Genomic DNA, 22,712 nt, shown 5'->3' with positions numbered 1-22,712 from the left:
ATTTTAGGGGCACCTGGGTGGCTCAGTGGGTTAAGCCTCTGCCTTCGGCTCAGGTCATGATCTCAGGGTCCTGGGCTCGAGCCCCGTATTGGGCTCTTGGCTTGGCGGGGAGCCTGCTTCCCCTTTTCTCTCTGCCTGCCTCTTTGCCTACTTGTGATCTCTCTCTGTCAAATAAATAAATAAAATCTTAAAAGAAAAAAATAACAATTTAAAAAAATAATAAATAAATAGATGTCGGTGTACTGCCCAGCACTATAACCACAGATCATTTATTTGTGTTTATTGAGCCCTGCCTACATGCAAAAATGTTTCCATGTTGAGCATCTGGGTGGCTCAGTTGGTTAAGCAACTGCCTTCGGCTCAGGTCACGATCCTGGCATCCCAGGACTGAGTCCCACATCGGGCTCCCAGCTCAGCAGGGAGTCTACTTCTTCCTCTCCCCTTTCATGCTCTCTCTTACTCTCTCTCAAATAAATAAATAGAACCTTTTAAAAACAATGTTTCCATGTTCATATCTATGGACACTGCCCACCAGTTAGGGTTTTACCTGTTAAATTGCCTCCCAATAACCTGAAAGATTTAATGTTCCTCTAAATATTGAACTCCCTGAAGCTTATTGGCTGCAGGGACTGAGCTGAGGCAGTGAATGTTTTCTAGAAACTTTAATGGGCTTTGAAAGAGGATTTATTTACTTGTGCATCCAAGTTGTTTCAGCACAATGTGAGCAAGCCTTCAGCTGCAAGTCATTTTATTATTCACTGGGATTGGTTTTATGAATTACTAAAGAGCTCAAAAAGCAAGAGCGGTCAGTTGTGGTCCAAATGGATATTTTCATTTGTATGACTCACTCAACAAATCACTCATTCTAAATAGGCTGTTTTGGGGGCTGCTGATCTCTCAGGGAATTCAGGAGAGTATCCTGACCCCAGCAGATCTGTGATATCCTGGGGCTGGCAGCACATTCATTCGACTAGCAAAACTTGACAGCCTCACTAGTCTCTAGCTTGCATCAATAACATGGCTAAAACAAATGATAGGAGTTACCATGAACCAAGTTGGCTTTGTCATTTCAAGGGAGCCTGGACCTCCAACGTGTCTAGCCATCTCCTTTATTTCCTAGACCTCCCTCGTTAGTGAGTGAACCCAACCATACATGCTCAGGTCAGTTTTCAAGCACAAAAATGTCCTTAGTACAAATATGAGGCAGACAGACTGGCAGTGGCAGACTGCCTGCCTCTCCCATGTATCAGACACAAGACCTGAGTAATTTACCTAGCCTCTAACTGCCTTAGTGCCTTTCTCTGTAAAATAAGAGTAATAAAAATGCTCATCTCAGAAAATATTACGCTAAGTGAAACAAGTCAGAGACAAATAAATACCATATGATCTAAAAGAAAAATAAACAAAGACAGTGATATACCCAATGGACACAGAGAGCAAACCAGTGACTGCCAAGGGGGTGGGCAAAATGGGTAAAGCGGAGCAAGGGGGATACTTGGCTTCCAGGTATGAAATATGTAAGTCACAAAAATGAACAGTCCAGCATAGGGAATAAAATCAATACTGTAATGGTGCTGTACGGTGACAGAGGGCAGCTTCCCTTGTGTAAGCACAGCATAAGGCAGAGTTGTCAAATCACCATGCTGTACACCTGAAAGTAATGGAACATTGTGTGTCAACTATATTTCAATTTTTAAAAGTGCTTATCTTATAAAGGATTAAACTAGTCAACAATTATAAAATTCTTATAACAGCTTTGGCATACGGTAAGTTCTTAATATGAGTTATCACAATTTTGAGAGTTTAGGTGACTTCTTTTTGGGTTGTCTACATACAGAAGGGATCAAGAGTAATTACTAATTTGAATTGGAGAAAAGCACCATCACAGGTGCATAAATAACATTTTATCCTAATAAGGAGTCAAATCCACTAAGATACCATGATTTTGTGCCTTTGTCAACCTCAACCCATCCCAAGAAGTTAACTCTGCCTGCATCCATTATCAGAAACTAATTACCTCCTCTCCCTTCTTCCCCAGAACCTGATGAAATTAGAAGTCCATTCTCCAATCTACCCCTTGTCTGCCACTTCCAGAATCTCTTGTTCTCCAATAATTGCATCTCCATTTTTAAAATGCATATGTCCAGGGACAGCTGGATGCCTCAGTCAGTTAAGCACCAGGGTCTTGATTTTGGCTCAGGTCATGATCTTAGGGTTGTGAGATCAAGTCCTGCATTGGGCTCAATTGTCTCTCTCCTTCTGCCTTCCTCCACCCTCTCCACTGCTCCCCCACTCAGCCAACTAGCGCACCTTTCTCTCTTCTTTAAAAAAATAAATGAAATTTAAAACTAAAAATAAATAAAAATGCTTATGTCCAGAACCCATATTACATCACCCTATTTAGCCCACATATTTATATGTAAAGGTAGAATGAATCCCTCCAGCACCTCAATATATTTAGGTAAGAAATGAGTTAAGGAAAATTGGTTTTGAATCTTCTTAAGCACTCAAACTCAATGCCCATTGAGGGAACTTTTTCAAATTAAATATTTTGTTGAATAAAAGTCATTCCATCCAGATAGGATTTCCAGTTCCCAGAAGGACCTGGAATGGGGTTGCCCATGACATTCATCGCAGTACCTGTGGGGCTGGAACTGAGAGCTCTTGACTTTCTAAAGTCATCTCATTCGCCACAGACTGTTCAGGGACTCAGCTGGGCTCCTGAGGCTTTGTGAGTACCTGTAGACCCCCAGAAACTCCCAGCCAGTGTTGGACTCTGTGTGATCAATGGCTTGGGTCAGGCCAGCCTGCTCCAGTTCAGTCACGGCCTCTGGCCCCCACCTATCGCTTCTTCACTTTCACATCCTCAGGTTTCCAAGTGGGAGAAACAAGGGAACACTCTAGCCCTGACTCTAAGTGTACAATCTGAACAGTCCTCCTAAAAGAATGCATCAAGTAGGAACCAGCAGAGGAAGCTTCCCCTGCATTTGAGGCATAGGATCAGTCCTTGAGCATTTTGCTCTCAACTACAACACTTGAATACTGGATGTTTCCTGTGACTTGTTTTGCCAAAAATATATTAAATTCATTGACCTCCATGGTAAGTCCACCAACCCCCTTGTTAATTCTAAGAGGCCTTCTTATTTTCTAAGCAGGAGGAGAATTTCTCAATGCTTCTTTTATAGAGATTAAGAAACAATTTCAAAAATGTTTTAGCTTATTTATTCAAATCAATATAGACCCAGAGAAAAAGTCTCCCTAAAATAGTACCCTATATTTGCTGGCTCATCCAAATAACAGTCCTTCTCTCTCCCTCTCTCTCTCATTGCTTCTTTAAAGGTGGCTGAAAAGCTGAACTGCTCCCTATTTGTGCACCCCTGGGACATGCAGATGGATGGACGGATGGCCAAATACTGGCTCCCTTGGCTTGTAGGTTTGTATCAGCTTGGTTCTAAAAAAAGAGGATCAAGTTTTTGGTTTTTTCCAATTATTTCTGGAACCCTCCTATGTCAAAAAGAGAAAGTATGAATAATTAACAGGATTGCGAGTTACTGAGCTCTTGGATAAATGCTATATATATTACTTCAATATATACATATCCACATAAAACTCTATGAGGATGACATTATAATAACCGTTTTATAGGGAAGAAACCGAGTCTCTGAGTGGTTAAATAAGTTGTCCAAGTAACACAGTTAATAAGTGAAAATGGAATTTACACAAATCTGTCTGACTCCAAAGCTACCTCACTACACAGACTCCCAAAAAAGCTCCAAAAATAAGTAACCATGCCTGCGTAATAGAATTTTTTAAAGAGCCAACAAGCTCTTGGGCACCTGGTTGGCTCAGTCAGCTAAGTGTCTGCCTTCAGTCCAGTTCATGATCCCAGGGTCCTGGCACTGTGCCCCACACTGGGCTCTTTGCTCAGCGAAGAGGAGACTGCTTCTCCTCTCCTCCTGCTGCCACTCCCCCTGTTGCGTGTTCTCTCTCTCTCTCTCTCTCTCTCTCTCTCTCTGTGTCAAATAAAAAATAAAATCTTAAAAAAGAAGAGAAAAAGAGTATCCGCTCTTACAATGAGAACACTGGAGTTAACAAGTAGAAGGTCAACTCCCACCATCCTAGATTGTAGATGACCCAGGCTTTCAATTTTTCTGTTATCTGTTTCTTTCTGCTGCTCTTTGTTCCTGCTCTATCCATTCATGATTCCACATGAAGGTAAAGGAGAGGATAAGAGGAGAGACCTCTGCTTGGCCTATCCAATCTCCTTATTACCCCTTGATAACAGGAAATGGAGACAGGTGGCAATTCTGTGGTCACAGGTAAAAAGTGCGGCTCATCTACAAATTCAGTAGTGGGTTTCCCAGTTGAAAAAGCAGTGGATTTTCTTTAGGGAGGCCATTATTCCATTCTCTCTTCAGCCCAGTTAGTACAAGTAATGATAAAGTAACCAACATGAATAACTAATGGAGCAGTATACTGGAAGTAAGAAAACTGAATTTCAGTTCCAGCTAGGCTCTAGTTCTCTGTATAACCTGTGGCAAATCACTTCACATTTTCAGGCCCATTTCTCATGTGTAAAGTGGGAGAGCTGGTCTTCACTATCTTTCTGCTCTGGCATTTTGTGTCTCTCTGATTGTTTTTAGAGACCAATGTATTTAGTAAGGCAGCTTCCTACCCATCCTCCACCAAATTTTTCAGCAAGAATTAGCAGGAAGAGACAACCTAAAAGGCACCAATGCTGTCTAGTTCCAAAGAAAATCCATCCTAATTCAGACAACACTTTGACTAGTCCCACAAACTTATTTGTATTACAACTTCCCACATGAAAAACAGAAGAACATTTGCATAAAGAGACATTTCATCATTCACTTATGCAACACGTATATATTGATCCTTTCCAGCATGCCAGGCCCTGTACCAGGCAATGAGGACATTGACATGGACAAAACCTCTGCCTTCCTGAAGCCAATGTTCTGGTTAGAAGAAAGAGATGACAAACAGAGACACAGTTTATAAACAAACAAACAAAGGCTAATTTCAGAATTCTATTCTGGATACAAAAGTAGTCATCAGCCGATTGGAGGACTCCCAGTAAGGGAGGAACATGATGCAACTGACACTGTAAATATTCCACTTTGGTTCCTGTATAGAGAATGTATTATGTAACTGTGGTCCAAATAATTAATGGAGAGCAGAATCACAGGACCAAAAGGAAGTGATGCTGTCCATCCTCCTGCCTTCAGGAAGCTCTGCCCACAAACCACTCCCAGACAGATATGAATCTGTCATTCTTCCAGAATTCCTACAAGGCCAGGGAGTCAGACCATCTCTCTCCATAGAGCAATGACAGGCTTGGGGAAGGATGAGCATCTCGTAAATCCCATTTGGTAGTCAGAGAGTAAGTCTTCCCCTGAAGGTACAGGCTTACCTGTGGAGCCCCCAGAGATTTGTTGATCACAGTCTGAAACGCAGTTGCCTGGAAATGTAATCCAGACTAACTTTGTGGAGGTGAAGGCACCAGGCATGGAACAGATGCTTCTTCGAGGGGCACAAAGCACTTGAAACAACTCATCTATTTTTTTTTAAGATTTTATTTATTTATTTGCCAGAGAGAAAGAGAGCACAAGCAGGGGGGAGTGGCAAGCAGAGAGAGAAGCAGGTTCCTCAATGAGCAAGGAGCCTGATACAGGACTCGATCCCAGGACCCTGGGATCATGACCTGAGCCAAAGGCAGATGCTTAATCGACTGAGCCACCCAGTCCTCCCAAAATAACTCATTCTAATTCAGTTATTTTCGACCTCATCTCTAAGAAGCAGCAAAGATTTGGCAGGAATTATAATTTTAGTTAATATTTATTGAGAACTAAGTGGCAAGAACAAACACATTCTACAGCTGAAGCACAGGGAAGCAACTAATACTTGAGTTGAGCACCTCCAATGTGAAGTTCTGGCTAGAACCTTTCCCAACATCATCATTTTCAAGGCTCCACAATAGTCTTGCAAGATGGGCAGCAGGATCCCCGTTTTAAAGGTGAAGAAGCACAGGCTCAGGAACATTAAATAATTTGTCAAAGGACAGGAAACAAGAAATTAGAAGAGTTAGGCTTCAACCAGACACACTGTACTCTTCTTGCTCCATCATATCCACACTGAAGTGGAAGAATCAGGACAAAAGCTAGGTCCTTTGGCTCCTTGACTCTCTTGTCCATTAGATGACTCCACAGGAGTCTAAGTGGCAAATAGGAAGCTTCTAATGGTCTGTTTGCCAAAGTAATGGCTTCTAGACAACCAACCCAAGCTGGGACAGAGGGACCTCACATTTCTCGGCATTGACAATCACAGCAAGCTGCCATTCCCCCAACCAAGAGAGCTTCTTCTTGCTTGAGATGACAAGCCTTACACCCTGTGACTATTTCCTCTTTTAGGAATGCCAGCAGAGACCACCACTGCCATTTGCTCCATGATCATGGGAGGAGTGTTTGAGAAATTTCCTAAACTGAAAGTGTGTTTTGCACATGGAGGTAAGGCACTGTCTGTGTTACTCAGCTCAATCTACCATAACAAAATACCATAGATTCGGTGACTTAAACAACAGAACTTCATTTTTACACAGTTCTGGATGCTAGAAGTGCAAGAACTAAGTGCCTGCAGGATTAGTTTCTGGTGATTCCTATCTTCCTGGATTGTAGAGGTTTACTTTCTTACTAGGCACATGACATGTCATTTTGGATGGGTAGAGAGATAATCCTAAGGAACAGGAGCTGATCTAAGGGAATCAGCCAGCCATGTGGAGTATCTGGGATTTCCCTGGTGTATATAATGGCTCTCTGGCGATACACACTCTGTGTTGAAGGCTGGGGAGGATCTCCTGTACAAGCAAATCTAATCCCAAATCTCACTGTCCCTCTCCTTTCTCCTATCAGGTTAAAGTTCCACCTTATAATTTCATTTAACCTTAAATTACCTCCTTAATTACCCTTGTCTCCAAATACAGTTAGATTGGGGGTTAGAGCTTCAACATAAAAACTTTAGAGACACCCCATAATTCAGTCCATAACGTGCCTGCAGCCATCATTCTAGTCATAAAGTATATGATGGTTGGGAACTAAATTCCATTTTTGTGGACAAGGTTAGTTTGGTTGGCATAGTTTTTGTTTAATTTTGCTTTGTTTTGTTTTTGTTTAAATCCCTCTAATCAGACTACAAGCTCTCCAGTTTGCAATAGTCCCTACCATTCTCTATTATTTACAAATAGGCTTATTTTATTCATTTATATTTCCTGCTTGGTCCCTGCGGGTAATTGAGTTTCTGACTCTTGGGCACACACACATACCACAACGACCACTACTTTTGATGGTTGCATGCATGGCAATACATTTTATGGATATGCCATCATTATGTAGATATTTCCCAGCTCATAGGCTGTCTCTGTATTTTGCTATTATAAGCACCTACATTTGAAAACCTTGACCACATATCTTTCACACATGTATTCTTTCTTTAGGATAAATTCCTCAAACATGAATTTATAGATGAGTTCATATCATTAGTTCTGTCATCTCCCAGCATTTGGGACACAATAAATCCTTGGTAAATACTGGACTACAGTAACTCCTCTTTGTATATACCATGAGGATTGAAAAATAAACTTTTCAGCTGACACTCGCCCCTCACTAATGGGTTTTACTTGCAGGAGGTGCCTTCCCTTTCACAGTCGGAAGAATTTCCCATGGATTCAACATGCGCCCAGATCTGTGTGCCCAGGACAATCCAACCAACCCAAAGAAATACCTTGGTTCCTTTTACACAGACTCCTTGGTTCATGATCCTCTGGCACTCAAGCTGTTAACAGATGTCATAGGAAAGGTAAGTTGAGTCTACCATGTGCATGGCATATGGGGAGCAAAGTGAAGGATCAGCAACCAGGTACATGGCCTCTCTCCAAAAAGGGGATGTATGAAAAGGCATTAGAAGAAAGAAGAGAGACAGTGAGATTTAGGATTAGATTTGCTTGTACAAGAGATCCCTCTCCAGAGCCTTCTTCAACACAGTGTGTATTACCAGAGAACCATTATATATACCCAGGGAGATCCCAGATAATCCACATGCCTTGGTAATTCCCTTATGTCAGCTCTTTTCCTTAAGGTCATCTTTGTAGTCACCCAAAATGACAAGCAGCAATACGGTAAGCAGGAAAGGAGATACCAATTTTGAAATCAAACTGACCTGTGTTAAAATCTTGGCTTTACCTCTTACTAATTGGGTAAATCATGAACCCAACTGTCTTCATCCACTAAATGAAAATTGGAACATTAAAGAAGGAGGAAATGACACTTGACAGGGAGGCAGGGGAAGATGATGAAGGGTCTGTATACCACCTGAAAGTTTTTTCTGGAATAATACGGTACAGCCTTCATTTTGAAAACAATTCCCTCATGTAGTCCAAAAAGACCAACATGGTATTACTTTAAACTTCACAAGTCTTTCCTTTGTTGTCATCTGCTCATAGATCTCCTTGTTGGTGGCATTTCTACTTTTAAGTATTTTTTGAAAGTGCGGACTCTATAAGTTACACAATTTTTAGGGCAAAGTCCAGTTTGAATCATTGAAAAATCTGAAATATATACTATTTCAATGCCCTCATATTATTTACAAATATCTGTAGAAGGTTTCCAAATTTTCTAAGGAAAAAAAACCGTAAGGATTTCTTTAAAAATGTGAACATATTTAAAGATTTGCAATGTGGTGCTTAGATTGAGAGTAGACTCTAAGGCATTTAAAATTTGTCTAGCAGAAAAAGAAGTCCAGGGACGCCTGGGTGGCTCAGCAGCTGCCTTCGGCTCAGGTCATGATCCCAGCGTCCTGGTATCGAGTCCCACATCGGGCTCCTTGCTCAGCAGGGAGCCTGCTTCTCCCTCTGCCTGTGCCTGCTATTCTGTCTGTCTGTGCTCGCTCTCTCTCCCTCTCTCTCTGATAAATAAAATCTTAAAAAAAAAAAAGAAAGAAAGAAAAAGAAGTCCATCATTGCAAAGCTGCAAGAATTTCTCCATCTCCAAAATGGAGACTTCATCTTACTTTAAAGCTGACTGTTTTTCTGGCTTAAGAAACTCACTAGAATATAGAAGTTAAACATTCTGGTTTGGTAATAAATTATATAGTTGAGCTGTTCTTCTGGGTCTTCTAGCTTTTATGTTGTTACTGCAAAAATGGGTGCTTAGCAGTGGGTTATGAATGTTGATGATTATTGGTTTGGACACTGGGGTGATGGGGAGGAAATTAAAAAAAAAAAACTAGAAGAGAGACTGTGAGTTCTGGACTTTGAGCAATGGAGAAGGGGGTGTGGGGAAGTGGCGTGGAATTGGGGTAAGAGTCATTCTGATGACCTTCCATCAAACCTAGTAACCCTGGTATTCTTAGAAATGATAAAATCTGGAGATAATACCCCTGGCAAATATAACATCCATCTTATGAGGGATACATACCATTAGCAGTGAGGGATACTACCAACATCAAACAGAATTCAGGGAAATACATATTGCCAGGGATTCAGAGCAAAAGAGGAAGAACATGGCAAATGCTTTGTGGTAACTAGCAGATGGACTAGTTAGTGAGCTCCTGTGAGCACACCCCTTTTAGAAACCCTCAGAAACACTGAGAGGGCACTTTGCAAAGTTAGTGGTGCTCAGAATTTGCATTCAAACTATGAAGGCTTGAGCTATTATAATTTGGGCATCAAAAGCAAATGCAACCTCATTTTATGTGACCTTACTGTCTGGTGAATCCAGGACACAGAAGTAATACATATATTAATAGTTTGGATTCTGTCTAAAATATTAATGCTTCTTCGTTCTTGTTATAGCCACATTAACAAATTCTCTCAAAAACAACCCCCAAGCTAAAATGGCTGAGGAAAGTCCCAGCATGACACTCAGACAAGAGAGAATCATTAGAGGTATAAAAGGAAGATCTCCTGGAGGGAAAAAAAGGAACTGATGTCTTATTTCATGGGTTTGTGAGTTCGAAAGGATGACTACCAGGCATTCAAATTCAACAGATGCATTGATGCTATTAGGAACAAATCAGCAGTATATACATAGAAAATTAAGCAAATGAAAGAAAAGGAAATAATTAACTCCAAGAAAAAAAACACCCATACGAGGGCAGATAATCATTGTACATTACTTGACTCAGCAGTGAACAATATTTATAGTCATAATAGGGTAAATACTAAGTACTAGTTTAAATGAAAATTCTAATTCAATTGGGAAACTGGAGGAGAGAAGTTGGGGTACCAAAGAAATTCTCAAAGACCATAATGAGAAGTCAGTAAATGCTCTCTAAAGCTAATAAATCAAGAATAGGAATAAGGTAATTATATAGAACAATAAAGGTAATTATCAGAAGATGCAAGTTAAAATCGTGAAAGTGACTGAGTTGAAGATAAAAGTTGGGAACATAGGCACAGGATTGGTTTTTTTGGGTTTTGTTTGTTTGTTTGTTTGTTTGTTTTTTAAGATTTTATGTATTTATTTGACAGAGAGAGATCACAAGTAAGCAGAGAGGCAGGCGGGGTGGGGGGGAAACAGGCTCCCTGCCGAGCAGAGAGCCCGATGCAGGACTCGATTCCAGGACCCTGAGATCATGACCTGAGCCGAAGGCAGAGGCTTAACCCACTGAGCCACCCAGGCGCCCCACAGGATTGTTTTTTAATGAGAAAGACATTTTAGTGATATTTGATTATTTAACTATGTATAGGCATTACTTTGATAAATAAAAATTTATATAATACCTTAGGAGTAAATAAATTCAAAGAATATACAGAGAAAAATAAATAGAATAATAAACATTTAGAGAAGAAAATATATATTTATACCAAAACTATTTATTGAGCCCCTACTATTTCTAAAACACTGAGCTAAATGGAGGACTTAAATTACCAAGTCTCTGACAGGTATGAGTTGATATCTCATTGTAGTTTTGATTTGAATTTCCCTGATGATCAGTGATATTAAGCATTTTTTCATGTGTCTGTTGGTCATCTGGATGTCTTCTTTGGAAAAATGTCTAATCATGTTCTTCGCCCATTTTTTAATTGGATTGTTCATTTTGGGGGTGTTGAGTTTTATAAGTTCTTGGTATGTTTTGGATAATAACCGTTATCGGATATGTCATTTGCAAATACCTTCTCCCGTTCCATAGGTTACCTTTTAGTTTTGTTGACTGTTTCCTTCGCTATGCAGAAGAAGCTTTTATTTTTTTTAGAAGCTTATATTTTGATATAGTCCCAGCAGTTTATTTTTATTTCCTTTCCCTTGCCTCAGGAGACATATCTAGAAGGAAGTTGCTATGGAGGGTGAGGGCACCTGCCTGGCTCAGTTGATAAAGCATGTGACTCTTGATCTTGGGGTCATAAGTCCAAGCCCCACATTGGGCATGGAACCAACTTTAAGAAGTTAACTTAATTTAATTTAATTTAAAAGTTGCTATAGCCAGTATCAAAGAAGTTACTACCTGTGTTCTCTAGGATTTATGTGGTTTCAGGTCTCACATTTAGGTCTTTAATCTATTTTGAGTTTATTTTTGTGTATAGTGTAAGAAAGTGGTCCAGTTTCATTCTTTTGCATCTTGCTGTCCAGTTTTTCCAACACCGTTTGTTGAGGACTGTCTTTTTCACACTGGATATTCTTTCTTACTTTTTAATCAGCCATATAGTTGTAAGTTCATTTCTGGGTTTTTCTATTCTGTTCCGTCAATCTATGTGTCTACTTTTATGCCAATACCATATTGTTCTGATCACTACACCTTTGCAGTATACCTTAAAGTCCAGAAATTGTGATGCCTCCAGCTTTGCTTCTCTTTTTCAAGGTGGCTTTGGCGATTCAGGATCTTTTGTGGTTCCATACAAATCTTAGGATTATTCATTCTGGTTCTGTGGCAAATTCTATTGGTAATTTGATAGGGGTTGCATTAAATGTGTAGATTGCTTTGGGAAGTGTAGACATTTTAATAATACTTGTTCTTCCAATCCACGAAAGTGGAAAGACATTGTTGTGTCATCTTCAGTTTCTTTCATTATTGTTCTATAGTTTTCAGAGTACCCATCTTTTACCTTTTTGGTTAGGTCTATTTCTAGGTATCTTATTGTTTGGGGTACAATTATAAAGGAGATTGATTCCTTAATTTCTCTTTCCGCTGCTTCATTATTATTGCATAGAAACCCAAAAGATTTCTATGCACTGATTTTGTAACCTGTGACTTTACTGAATTTGTGTATCAGTTCTAGAAATTTTTTGGTGGAGTCTCTCAGGTTCTCTATATACAGTATCGTGTCATCTGCAAAAATTGAAAGTTTTACTTCTCCCTTGCTGATTTGGATGCCTTTTATTTCTTTGAGTTGTCCAATTGCTGTGACTAGGACTTCTAGCACTATGTTAAATAACTGTGGTGAAAGTAGACATCCCTGTCTTGTTTCTAATAATAAAGAAAAAGCTCTCAGTTTTTCCGCAATGAGGATGATGTTAGCTGTGGGTTTTTCATATATAGCCTTTATTATGCTGAAGTATGTTTCCTCTAAATCTACTTTGTTGAGGGTTTTTATCATGAATGGATGTTGTACTTCATCAAATGCTTTTTCTACAGCTATTGAAATGATCATACAGTTCTTATCCTTCCTCTTATTGATGTGCTGTATCACACTGACTGATTTGTGAATATTGAATCACATTTGCATGCCAGGAATAAATCCGATTTGATCATGGTGAATGATATTTTTTTAATGTGTTGTTGGATTTAGTTTGCTAGTATTTTATTGAGAATTTGTGCATCTATGTTCATCAGGGATATTCGCTTGTAGTTCTCTTTTTCAGTGGTGTCCTTTTCTGGTTTTGGTATCAGGATACTGTTGGCTTCATAAAATAAATTGGGAAGTTTTCCTTACTTTTCTATTTTTTGGAATAGTTTGAGAAGGAAGAATAGGTATTAGCTCTTCTTTAGATTTTGGTAGAATTTACCTGTGAAGCCATCTGGACTTTCATTTTTGGGGGAATTGTTTGATTATTGATTCAATACATTTGCTGGTTATCAGTCTGTTCAAGTTTTCTATTCTTTTCTGTTTCCGTTTTGGTGGGTTTTATGTTTTTAGGAATTTATCCCTATCTTCTAGGTTGCCCAATTTGTTGGCAAATAGTTTTTCATAAAATTCTTATAATTATTTGTATTTCTGTGGTATTGATTGTTATTTCTCCTCTCATTCGTGATTTAATTTATTTCAGTCCTTTCTCTGTTCTTTTTAATAAGTCTGGTTAGGGTTTATCAAATTTTATTTATTTTTTTCAAAGAACCAGCTCCTGGTTTCACTGATCTGTTTTTTAGGTTTCTATTTCATTTATTTCTGCTCTAATATTTATTATTTCCTTCCTTCTACTGGCTTTATGCTACATTTATTTTTCCTTTTCTAGCCCTTCTAGGTGTAAGGTCAAGTAGTTTATTTGAGAATTTTCTTGCTTCTTGAGTTAGGGCTGTTATTGCTATATACGGCCCTCTTAGGACAGTTTTTGTTGCATCCTAAAGGTTTTGGACTGTTGTGTTTTCATTTTCATGTGTTTCTGTGTATTTTTTAATGATATATTTTTTAAAGATTTTATTTACTTATTTGACAGAAGAGACATAGCAAGAGAGGGAACACAAACATAGCAAGAGAGGGAACACAAATAAGGGGAGTAGGTGAGGGAGAAGCAGCCTCCCCACTGAGCAGGGAGCCCAACACACGGGGCTCGGTCCCAGGACCCTGGGCTCACAACCCAAGCCAAAAGGCAGACACCCAACAACTGAGCCACCCAGGCGACCCTGTATTTTTTTTTTTTACCTTTTTTAAATTTTTCCTCTTTGGCCCATTCATTCTTAGTAGCATGTTATTTAACCTCCATGTATTGATGATCTTTCCAGATTTCTTCTCATGGCTGACCTCTTGCTTCATGGCATTAAAGTCAGAAAAGGTGCACAGTATGACTTCAGTCTTTTTGTATTTGTTGAGGTCTAATTTGTGACCTAGTATGTGATCTACTCTGGAGAATGTTCCATGTGCACTTGAAAAGAATGTGTGTTCCACTATTTCAGGATGGAATGCTCTAAACATATAACTTCATCTGATCTAGTGTGTCATTCAAAGCCATTGTTTACTTGGTGATTTTCTGTTTAAATGATCTGTCCAATGATATGAACGGAATGTTAAAATCCCCTATTGTCATCGTTATTATCAGTTAGTTCCTTTATGTTTGTTATTAATAGTTTTTATTGCTTGGGTGGTCCCATGTTAGGTGCATAAATATGTACAACTGTTAGATTTCTTTGTGGATTGTCCCCTATATTATCTTACAGCATCCTTGTCTCCTGTTACAGTCTTTTTTTTTTTAATTTTTTATTTTTTATAAACATATATTTTTATCCCCAGGGGTACAGGTCTGTGAATCACCAGGTTTACACACTTCACAGCACTCACCAAAGCACATACCCTCCCCAATGTCCATAATCACAGTCTTTATTTTGAAGTCCAGTTTCTCTGACATAGTATTACTACTTTGGCTTTCTTTTGACATCCATTTGCATGATAAATGTTTCTCCATCCCCTCACTTTAGATCTGCAGATGCTTAAGGACCAAACTGAGTCTTAGTCAGCTTATAGATGGGTCTGGTTTCTTTACTCATTCTGACACCGTATGTGTTTTGATTGGAGCATTTAGTCCATTTACATTCAGAGTAATTTTTTTTTAATCTTTTATTTTTTATAAACATATATTTTTATCCCCAGGGGTACAGGTCTGTGAATCGCCAGGTTTACACACTTCACAGCACTCACCAAAGCACATACCCTCCCCAATGTCCATAATCCCACCCCCTTCTCCCAAACCCCCTCCCCCCAGCAACCCTCAGTTTGTTTTGTGAGATTAAGAGTCACTTATGATTTGTCTCCCTCCCAATCCCATCTTGTTTCATTTATTCTTCTCCTACCCACTTAAGCCCCCATGTTGCATCACCACTTCCTCATATCAGGGAGATCATATGATAGTTGTCTTTCTCTGCTTGACTTATTTTGCTAAGCATGATACGCTCTAGTTCCATCCATGTTGTCGCAAATGGCAAGATTTCATTTCTTTTGATGGCTGCATAGTATTCCATTGTGTATATATACCACATCCTCTTGATCCATTCATCTGTTGATGGACATCTAGGTTCTTTCCATAGTTTGGCTATTGTGGACACTGCTACTATAAACATTCGGGTGCACATGCCCCTTTGGATCACTACGTTTGTATCTTTAGGGTAAATACCCAATAGTGCAATTGCTGGGTCATAGGGCAGTTCTATTTTCAACATTTTGAGGAACCTCCATGCTGTTTTCCAGAGTGGATGCACCAGCTTGCATTCCCACCAACAGTGTAGGAGGGTTCCCCTTTCTCCGCATCCTCGCCAGCATCTGTCATTTCCTGACTTGTTTATTTTAGCCATTCTAACTGGTGTGAGGTGATATCTCATTGTGGTTTTGATTTGTATTTCCCTGATGCCGAGTGATATGGAGCACTTTTTCATGTGTCTGTTGGCCATCTGGATGTCTTCTTTGCAGAAATGTCTGTTCATGTCCTCTGCCCATTTCTTGATTAGATTATTTGTTCTTTGGGTGTTGAGTTTGCTAAGTTCTTTATAGATTCTGGACACTAGTCCTTTATCTGATATGTCGTTTGCAAATATCTTCTTCCATTCTGTCGGTTGTCTTTTCATTTTGTTAACTGTTTCCTTTGCTGTGCAAAAGTTTTTGATCTTGATGAAATCCCAATACTTCATTTTTGCCCTTGCTTCCCTTGCCTTTGGCGTTGTTCCTAGGAAGATGTTGCTGTGGCTGAGGTCGAAGAGGTTGCTGCCTGTGTTCTCCTCAAGGATTTTGATGGATTCCTTTCGCACATTGAGGTCCTTCATCCATTTTGAGTCTATTTTTGTGTGTGGTGTAAGGAAATGGTCCAATTTCACTTTTCTGCATGTGGCTGTCCAATTTTCCCAGCACCATTTATTGAAGAGGCTGTCTTTTTTCCATTGGACATTCCTTCCTGCTTTGTCGAAGATTAGTTAACTGTAGAGTTGAGGGTCTATTTCTGGGCTCTCTATTCTGTTCCATTGATCTATGTGTCTGTTTTTGTGCCAGTACCATGCTGTCTTGATGATGACAGCTTTGTAATAGAGCTTGAAGTCCGGAATTGTGATGCCACCAACGTTGGCTTTCTTTTTCAATATCCCTTTGGCTATTCGAGGTCTTTTCTGGTTCCATATAAATTTTAGAATTATTTGTTCCATTTCTTTGAAAAAGATGGATGGTACTTTGATAGGAATTGCATTAAATTTGTAGATTGCTTTAGGTAGCATAGACATTTTCACAATATTTATTCTTCCAATCCAGGAGCATGGAACATTTTTCCATTTCTTTGTGTCTTCCTCAATTTCTTTCATGAGTACTTTATAGTTTTCTGAGTATAGATTCTGTGCCTCTTTGGTTAGGTTTATTCCTAGGTATCTTATGGTTCTGGGTGCAATTGTAAATGGGATGGACTCCTTAATTTCTCTTTCTTCTGTCTTGCTGTTGGTGTAGAGAAATGCAGCTGATTTCTGTGCATTGATTTTATATCGTGACACTTTACTGAATTCCTGTATAAGTTGTAGCAGTTTTGGAGTGGAGTCTTTTGGGTTTTCCACATATAGTATCATATAATCTGCGAAGAGTGATAATTTGACTTCTTCTTTGCCGATTTGGATGCCTTTAATTTCCTTTTGTTGTCTGATTGCTGAGGCTAGGACCTCTAGTACTATGTTGAATAGCAGTGGTGATAATGGACATCCCTGCCGTGTTCCTGACCTTAGCGGAAAAGCTTTCAGTTTTTCTCCATTGAGAATGATATTTGCGGTGGGTTTTTCATAGATGGCTTTGATGATATTGAGGTATGTGCCCTCTATCCCTACACTTTGAAGAGTTTTGATCAGGAAGGGATGCTGTACTTTGTCAAATGCTTTTTCAGCATCTATTGAGAGTATCATATGGCTCTTGTTCTTTCTTTTATTGATGTGTTGTATCACATTGACTGATTTGCGGATGTTGAACCAACCTTGCAGCCCTGGAATAAATCCCACTTGGTCGTGGTGAATAATCCTTTTAATGTACTGTTGAATCCTATTGGCTAGTATTTTGTTGAGTATTTTCGCATCTGTGTTCATCAAGGATATTGGTCTATAGCTCTCTTTTTTGATGGGATCCTTGTCTGGTTTTGATCAAGGTGATGCTGTCCTCATAAAATGAGTTTGGAAGTTTTCCTTCCATTTCTATTTTTTGGAACAGTTTCAGGAGAATAGGAATTAGTTCTTCTTTAAATGTTTGGTAGAATTCCCCCGGGAAGCCGTCTGGCCCTGGGCTTTTGTTTGTTTGGAGATTTTTAATGACTGTTTCAATCTCCTTACTGGTTAGGGGTCTGCTCAGGCTTTCTACTTCTTCCTGGTTCAGTTGTGGTAGTTTATATGTTTCTAGGAATGCATCCATTTCTTCCAGATTGTCAAATTTGTTGGTGTAGAGTTGCTCATAGTATGTTCTTATAATAGTTTGTATTTCTTTGGTGTTAGTTGTGATCTCTCCTCTTTCATTCATGATTTTATTTATTTGGGTCCTTTCTCTTTTCTTTTTGATAAGTCTGGCCAGGGGTTTATCAATTTTATTAATTCTTTCAAAGAACCAGCTCCTAGTTTCGTTGATTTGCTCTATTGTCTTTTTGGTTTCTATTTCATTGATTTCTGCTCTGATCTTTATGATTTCTCTTCTCCTGCTGGGCTTAGGGTTTCTTTCTTGTTCTTTCTCCAGCTCCTTTAGGTGTAGGGTTAGGTTGTGTACCTGAGACCTTTCTTGTTTCTTGAGAAAGGCTTGTACCGCTATATATTTTCCTCTCAGGACTGCCTTTGTTGTGTCCCACAGATTTTGAACCGTTGTATTTTCATTGTCATTTGTTTCCATGATTTTTTTCAATTCTTCTTTAATTTCCCGGTTGACCCATTCATTCTTTAGAAGGATGCTGTTTAGTCTCCATGTATTTGGGTTCTTTCCAAACTTCCTTTTGTGGTTGAGTTCTAGCTTTAGAGCATTGTGGTCTGAAAATATGCAGGGAATGATCCCAATCTTTTGATACCGGTTGAGTCCTGATTTAGGACCGAGGATGTGATCTATTCTGGAGAATGTTCCATGTGCACTAGAGAAGAATGTGTATTCTGTTGCTTTGGGATGAAATGTTCTGAATATACCTGTGATGTCCATCTGGTCCAGTGTGTCGTTTAAGGCCTTTATTTCCTTGCTGATCTTTTGCTTGGATGATCTGTCCATTTCAGTGAGGGGAGTGTTAAAGTCCCCTACTATTATTGTATTATTGTTGATGTGTTTCTTTGATTTTGTTATTAATTGGCTTATATAGTTGGCTGCTCCCACGTTGGGGGCATAGATATTTAAAATTGTTAAATCTTCTTGTTGGACAGACCCTTTGAGTATGATATAGTGTCCTTCCTCATCTCTTATTATAGTCTTTGGCTTAAAATCTAATTGATCTGATATAAGGATTGCCACTCCTGCTTTCTTCTGATGTCCATTAGCATGGTAAATTCTTTTCCACCCCCTCACTTTAAATCTGGAGGTGTCTTCGGGCTTAAAATGAGTTTCTTGGAGGCAACATATAGATGGGTTTTGTTTTTTTATCCATTCTGATACCCTGTGTCTTTTGACAGGGGCATTTAGCCCATTAACATTCAGGGTAACTATTGAGAGATATGAATTTAGTGCCATTGTATTGCCTGTAAGTTGACTGTTACTGTATATGGTCTCTGTTCCTTTCTGATCTACCACTTGTAGGCTCTCTCTTTGCTTAGAGGACCCCTTTCAAGATTTCCTGTAGAGCTGGTTTGGTGTTTGCAAATTCTTTCAGTTTTTGTTTGTCCTGGAAGCTTTTAATCTCTCCTTCTATTTTCAATGATAGCCCAGCTGGATATAGTATTCTTGGCTGCATGTTTTTCTCGTTTAGTGCTCTGAAAATATCATGCCAGCTCTTTCTGGCCTGCCAGGTCTCTGTGGATAAGTCAGCTGCCAATCTAATATTTTTACCATTTTATGTTACAGACTTCTTTTCCCAGGCTGCTTTCAGGATTTTCTCTTTGTCACTGAGACTTGTAAATTTTACTATTAGGTGACAAGGTGTGGGCCTATTCTTATTGATTTTGAGGGGCGTTCTCTGAACCTCCTGAATTTTGATGCTCGTTCCCTTTGCCATATTGGGGAAATTCTCACCAATAATTCTCTCCAGTATACCTTCTACTCCCCTCTCTCTTTCTTCTTCTTCTGGAATCCCAATTATTCTAATGTTGTTTCGTCTTATGGTGTCACTTATCTCTCGAATTCTCCCCTCGTGGTCCAGTACCGGTTTGTCCCTCTTTTGCTCAGCTTCTTTATTCTGTCATTTGGTCTTCTATATCACTAATTCTTTCTTCTGCCTCATTTATCCTAGCAGTGAGAGCCTCCATTTTTGATTGCACCTCATTAATAGCTTTTTTGATTTCAACTTGGTTAGATTTTAGTTCTTTTATTTCTCCAGAAAGGGCTTTTATATCTCTCGAGAGGGTTTCTCTAATATCTCCATGCCTTTTTCGAGCCCGGCTAGAACCTTGAGAATTGTCATTCTGAACTCTAGATCTGACATATTACCAATGTCTGTATTGATTACGTCCCTAGCCTTCAGTACTGCCTCTTGTTCTTTTTTTTGTGTTGAATTTTTCCGTCTTGTCATTTTGTCCAGATAACAGTATATGAAGGAGCAAGTAAAATACTAAAAGGGTGGCAACAACCCCAGGAAAATATGCTTTAACCAAATTAGAAGAGATCCCAAATCGTGTGGGGGGAGAAAGGGGATAAAAAGAGGTTCAAAAAGGAAGAAAGAAAAAAAAAAAAAGAAAAAAAAAAGAAAAGAAAAGAATTTTAAAAAAGGAAAACAAATAAGAAAAATATAAAAAAGAAAAAATATATATATTAGATAAACTAGTTTAAAAACGTTAAAAAAGAAAAAGGTAAAAGTTAAAAAAAAAATTTAACCAGAAGGCGAGAAAAAAAAACAAAAACAAAAAATGAAAAAGAAAAAAATTAAGTTAACTGCAAGACTAAAAAAAATCACAGGGAAAAAGCCATGAGTTCCGTGCTTTGCTTTCTTCTCCTCTGGAATTCTGCTGCTCTCCTTGGTATTGAAACTGCACTCCTTGGTAGGTGAACTTGGTCTCGGCTGGATTTCTTGTTGATCTTCTGGGGGAGGGCCTGGTGTAGTGATTCTCAAGTGTCTTTGCCCCAGGCGGAATTGCACCGCCCTTATCAGGGGCCGGGGTGAGTAATCTGCTCGGGTTTGCTTTCAGGAGCTTTTGTTCCCTGAGCGCTTTCCGTAGAGTTCCGGAGGACGGGAATACAAATGGCGGCCTCCTGGTCTCCGGCCCAGAGGAGCCGAGAGCCCAGGGCCCCACTCCTCAGTGCGCCCTCAGAGAACAGCGCCCAGTTACTCCCGTCTGCCTGACCTCCGGCCGCGCTCCGAACTCACCGAGCCTGCGACCAGTTCAAGGTAACACCGAGCTGTGAGCTTACTGTCGGCTCTGTCTCTGTAGCCGGCTTTCCCATTCCAATACCCGCAAGCTCTGCGACACTCACACCCCCGATCCTTCTGTGACCCTGCGGGACCCGAGGCCACGCTGACCCCGCGTGGGCTTCGCCCCGGTTTAGCCTCTGGAGCGATGTCCCTCAGCGGAACAGACTTTTAAAAGTCCTGATTTTGTGCGCCGTTGCTCCACCGCTTGCCGGGAGCCGGCCCCTCCCCCCGGGGTCTATCTTCCCGTCGCTTTGGATTCACTTCTCCGCCGGTCCTACCTTTCAGAAAGTGGTTGTTTTTCTGTTTCCAGAATTGCTGTTCTTATCTTCGATCTGCTGATGGATTTTCAGGTGTTTGCAATCTTTAGATAAGCTATCTAGCTGATCTCCGGCTAGCTGAAGTAGTCTCAGCCTGCTACTTCTCTGCCATCTTGACTCCTCCCCCCTACATTCAGAGTAATTTTGATAGATACGTATTTATTGCCATTTTATTATGTGTTTTGTGGTGGTTGTTAAATATTTTCTCTGATCCTTTGTTGTCTTTCTTCCATGGCTTGCTGATTTTCTTCAGGGATGTATTTGGATTTCTGTTTTTTCTTTCCTTACTTATTAGTGGTTTCCATATATGGTTACCATTAGTGTGTATATAACCTCTTCAGCAAATAGGAGTCAACATTAAGTTAATGGTTGCTTAAATTTGAACCCATTCTCTTCTCCTCTCTACACCTGATTTTAGGTATATGTTATTATATTTTATATACTTTTCATGTGTGTGAGTTCTTTGATTTTTACATAAATATTCATTTTTACTGCTTTCATGTTTCCTACCTTTATACTGTTACTGTTGGTATCTCCTTTCTACTCAAAAAGTCCCCTTTAATATTTCTTGAAGGGTTGGCTTTTGGTCAAGAAATCTTTTGGTTTCTGTGGGCACCTGGGTGGCTCAGTTGGTTAAGCAACTGCCTTTGGCTTAGGTCATGATCCTGCAGTCCCAGGACTGAGTCCCACATTGGGCCTCCAGCTCTGTGGGGTGTCTGCTTCTCCCTCTGAACTTCTCCCCTCTCATGCTCTCTCTCACTCTCTCTCGCTCTCTCTCAAATAAATAAATAAAATCTTTAAAAAAAAAAGAAATCTTTTGATTTTTGTTTCTATGGGAAACTATTTTATCTCTCCTATTCTGAATGATAGGCTTGCTGGATAGAGTATCCTTGGCTGTGAATTTTTCCCATTCAGTACTTTGAACATATCATGCCATTCCCTTCTGTCTTACAAAGTTTCTCTTGAGAAATCTTCAACTAGCCTTAAGGGTGTTTCCATGTAAGTTAATGACTCCTTTTGTCTTGCTGCTTTTAAGAGTTTTGTCTTTATCATTATATTTTGCAAATTTAATTACAATATGTCTTGGTATTGGCCCCCTTTTGTTGATTTTGATGGGAGTTTTCTGAGCTTCCTGGATCTGGATGTCTCTTTCCTTTCCCAGGATAGGGAAGTTTTCAGCTACTATTTCTTCAAATAATTTTTCTGTCCCATTTTCTCTTCTTCTGGGACTCCTATAAAATAAATGTTACTACATTTGAATAAGTCACTAAGTTTCCTAAATCTATTCTCATTTTGCATAGTTCTTCTTTCTCTCTTTTGTTCAGCTTCATTGCTTTCCATTACTTTGTCTTCTAGGTCATTAATTTGTTGCGCTGCTTCTTTCAGCTGGCTGTTCATTGCATCCAGCATGTTTCTAATCTCATTTATTGCACTCTTGATCTCTAATTCTTTTTTAACTCTCTTATCTCTGTGGCAAGGGTCTCACTAATGTCTTCTATTCTTTTCTCAAGCCTAATGAGTATCCTTAAGATTGTTGCTTTAAATTCTAAATCAGGATTGTTAATATATATATGCATATATGTGTATATACATATATCTATATATATATGTATATATATATTAACCTGATTTAGAATACATTTAGAATATCTATATGTATATAGATATATAGATATCTATATATCTAAGTGATTTTATATAGATATATAGA

At 39.3% G+C, this 22,712-nt stretch overlaps 1 protein-coding gene across 1 annotated transcript in view; it reads left to right on the top strand.

Moving 5' to 3' along the window:
• The window catches only part of ACMSD (aminocarboxymuconate semialdehyde decarboxylase), a 90,729-nt gene that overhangs the window by 40,168 nt on the left and 27,849 nt on the right, over window positions 1-22,712 (top strand). The window contains exons 6-8 of the mRNA XM_032354088.1: window positions 3,340-3,433; window positions 6,426-6,521; window positions 7,694-7,866. Of these exons, the coding sequence (XP_032209979.1) occupies window positions 3,340-3,433; window positions 6,426-6,521; window positions 7,694-7,866 (363 nt within the window). The remainder of the gene's footprint in view (window positions 1-3,339; window positions 3,434-6,425; window positions 6,522-7,693; window positions 7,867-22,712) is intronic.

The sequence above is a fragment of the Mustela erminea genome, chromosome 8 (genome assembly GCF_009829155.1).
Source record: "Mustela erminea isolate mMusErm1 chromosome 8, mMusErm1.Pri, whole genome shotgun sequence".
Classification (NCBI taxonomy): Eukaryota; Metazoa; Chordata; class Mammalia; order Carnivora; family Mustelidae; genus Mustela; species Mustela erminea.
The sequence above is the reverse complement of the archived record's forward strand: the minus strand, read 5'-3'. Positions and strand labels throughout refer to the sequence as shown.